The following is a 2,901-nucleotide window of genomic DNA, read 5'->3' as shown; positions in this document are numbered from 1 at the left end:
CTATATACAACTAGTGTGCACGATACTAAACTTATTAGATCCACCTAGGTCAAACCCTAGTTCATACCCTTTATAGTATGAATTTTCTTCCCGGTCTCCTCTATTTTGATCTTTTGTTGGATCTTGCATGTAGCAGAAATACCAAAGAGAACTAGGGAGCATCAGTGTCGCCCATGGATCAACACTACCGCGCTCACCTAGACAACTCATTGATTTGAGCGCTTTCGAACTTCTGACTATCTATTTTGTGATCTATTTTTTTGGTAAACTTTTCCAAAGCATTCAATCACTAGTTGGTTGTAGTGTTTTTGGTTTGGACCCCTTCATTTCCATTGAAGTAAAGAGCTCGTTTTTTTGCATTATGGAGAGTTTGTCGTGAACTTGTTTTTGATCTGTTTGAGTGCTTTATTGTGTTTGTCGGTCATCATCGAGAACATCCCACGCACATACCGTCTCATTTGAGAGTTGTATGGCATGTTTGGTTCGTTACCTCACTTGCCATAGTTTGTCACACCTAAGGTTAATCATATTTGGTCGAGTTAGGCATGTGTTTGGTTTGTAGCCACAGTTGTGCAAGATTTTTCTCCTGCTGCATAGGTCCCACTTGTCAACGATTTATAAAAGTGTGGTAAGAATACCTTAGACATTGTCAAGATATGACACAGAATTTGAGCGTCTAAACTTAGACATGTATGGCCGAAAATATGTGACAAATTTTGGCACTTAGATATACAACCAAACATGTCTCTAGTGTTTTGGGGGTGAAGATTTGAGAAGCAAACTTAGATTTTTATTTATTGGATCTCCTTCGGCCACACCTTAGTTAAGCATGAGCTAGACGTTAATTAAGAGAGAGAAAAGCAACACGTGAAAGAATGAAAGCTGGAAAAGCAAAAGTAAAAGCATTAGCCTAGCCTAACCTTAAACTAAACAGCTGTACACTCCTCCCATCTTTTGCTTGATTCGTTGCTTGCATACTCACGCAAACAGGCGATCCAAAATGTGGCAAAGCATACTCTCTCTCACTCGCACTGCGACATTTCTTTCGATCGCCAATGGAGGAGATCATGACTCACCCCCATCTCCACGCATTAGCGTCGACGACGCTTGCAATCGTCGCCGTCATGGTGATGGTGCTGCCATCGACGACAGCCGGCGGCGGGCTCTGCCGTGAGAGCTGCGGCGACATCCCGGTGCGCTACCCGCTGGGCATCGACGACGGGTGCGGCAGCCCGTACTACCGCAACATGCTGGCCTGCGCGGACAACGCGACGCTCCGCCTGCGCACGCCGTCGGGCACGTACCCGGTGGGCGGCGCGGACTACTCGGACCCGCACCTGGTGGTGACGGACCCGTCCATGTGGACGTGCGCGCGGCCCTTCACCTCGGTGCACGCGGCGCCCTTCAGCCTGGACACGAGCACGCGCTTCTCGCTGTCCCCGAGGAACGAGTACCTCTTCTTCGACTGCGACGAGGCGCGCGTGATCGTGGCGCCCCGGCCGGCCAGCTGCGACCGGTACCCGGGGCGCTGCGACTCGGCGTGCGACAGCGCGGGGTACCTGTGCCGGAACCTGCCGGGCTGCGCGCTGGAGGAGGGCAGTAACCAGAGCTGCTGCGCGTACCGGCCGCGCGCCGCCGAGTCGCTGCGCGCCATGCTGCGGCACTGCGGGGCGTACACCAGCGTGTACTGGCGCGCCGCCGGGGACAGGTCGTTCCCGCCCTACGACCAGGTGCCGGCGTACGGGGTGCGCGTGGACTTCGAGGTCCCCGTCACCACGCGGTGCCTGCAGTGCCAGGACAAGCGCCGCGGCGACGGCGGGACGTGCGGCTTCGACCCGGCCACCAGGGACTTCGTCTGCATCTGCGGCGACGGGCGCAACTCCACCACGGACTGCGCAGGTGCGTCCGGCACAGTCCCATTTATTTTCTTTTAGATCAATCTGTATCATGATCTGATCCATGTATGAATCATTGCAGATGGCCACAGCTCAGGACATCATGGATCAGCAGGAGTCGTCGCTGGTGAGAACTACGCTTTCGCACAGTATTACTAGTAGTACTCCCATTTTATTTATTTATCATGCATTCCATTTTTGTTGCGAGAAATTTTCCAGTTCCAGTACTGTTCTTTAATTTGTTGTTGACTGTTCTTGCTGTTGGATGGATTCTTTGACGAGATAAGCTACTCACAGTCACAGCGGCTTAATCAAATCAACCTAAATGTTGGCTGATACAGCTTTGGGCGATTTTCTTGCAGCAAGCGCTGTCGCCTCGGTCTCTGCAGCCATAGGCATTTGGGGGCTCGTGTGGTACATACGCAAGATCAAACCGAGCAAAGTGGTGACATGTGGGGTTCAGAGTAACGAGAACAGGTTCTTCTGACCTCAGTTTTCAGTAAAAAAAAAAACAAAAACAAAAACTCCCACGAAGGAGAGGCGGTGAAAGAAGGCATCCTTGTCATAAACCAAACAGGGGAGGGAAATTTTCCTTCTGCTAGATTTTGCTGGAGCTGCTAGCCAAACTATGTTATATGCACCCAATGCTGCGCTGTGATGATACTCTGTTATGTATTTCTTTTGAAAGAACGTGTTTTGCCTTCTGTTAGAATGAGGAGTAAATTACACGAGTGTTCTTCGAACTGTTTTGACGTTCTTATGTAGATGCCCGATCTATGAAACTGCGGTTTTCACTTTTAAGGCCTTGTTCGGTTTGAGATGGATTGTCCATCTCAATCCACCTTAAATCGAACAAGCCCTAATCATTTTAAGTGCCCGATTTGATGTAAGAAACAACCACAGCACGCCAACGTGTCATGTGCATTGTGGATTGTGCTAGAGTTTTGGCGCCTCTTGTTGATGTCCTTTGAACTGTTGCCTCGTGTATTATTACATATACACGTGC

General features: G+C 50.0%; 1 protein-coding gene across 1 annotated transcript; it reads left to right on the top strand.

Annotated features, from left to right (window-relative positions):
• Positions 1 to 1,015: 1,015 nt before the first annotated feature.
• Positions 1,016 to 2,671, top strand: LOC100277676 (uncharacterized). Its single transcript, NM_001151179.2, has 3 exons — positions 1,016 to 1,899; positions 1,978 to 2,022; positions 2,258 to 2,671. The coding sequence occupies exons 1-3, from the start codon at positions 1,056 to 1,058 to the stop codon at positions 2,380 to 2,382; spliced, it is 1,014 nt and encodes a 337-aa protein (NP_001144651.2). The 5' UTR covers positions 1,016 to 1,055; the 3' UTR covers positions 2,383 to 2,671.
• Positions 2,672 to 2,901: the final 230 nt, after the last annotated feature.

Source organism: Zea mays, chromosome 4, assembly GCF_902167145.1.
Source record: "Zea mays cultivar B73 chromosome 4, Zm-B73-REFERENCE-NAM-5.0, whole genome shotgun sequence".
In the NCBI taxonomy this organism is placed as follows: Eukaryota; Viridiplantae; Streptophyta; class Magnoliopsida; order Poales; family Poaceae; genus Zea; species Zea mays.
The sequence above is the reverse complement of the archived record's forward strand: the minus strand, read 5'-3'. Positions and strand labels throughout refer to the sequence as shown.

What these genes read in the sequence shown, in the direction of transcription:
- LOC100277676 (NM_001151179.2), top strand. Translation starts at nt 1,056, where the DNA reads ATGGAGGAGATCATGACTCACCCCCATCTCCACGCATTAGCGTCGACG. An exon ending in CTCCACCACGGACTGCGCAG is followed by an intron (nt 1,900 to 1,977) that starts GTGCGTCCGGCA and finishes GAATCATTGCAG; the next exon opens with ATGGCCACAGCTCAGGACAT. An exon ending in ATCAGCAGGAGTCGTCGCTG is followed by an intron (nt 2,023 to 2,257) that starts GTGAGAACTACG and finishes ATTTTCTTGCAG; the next exon opens with CAAGCGCTGTCGCCTCGGTC.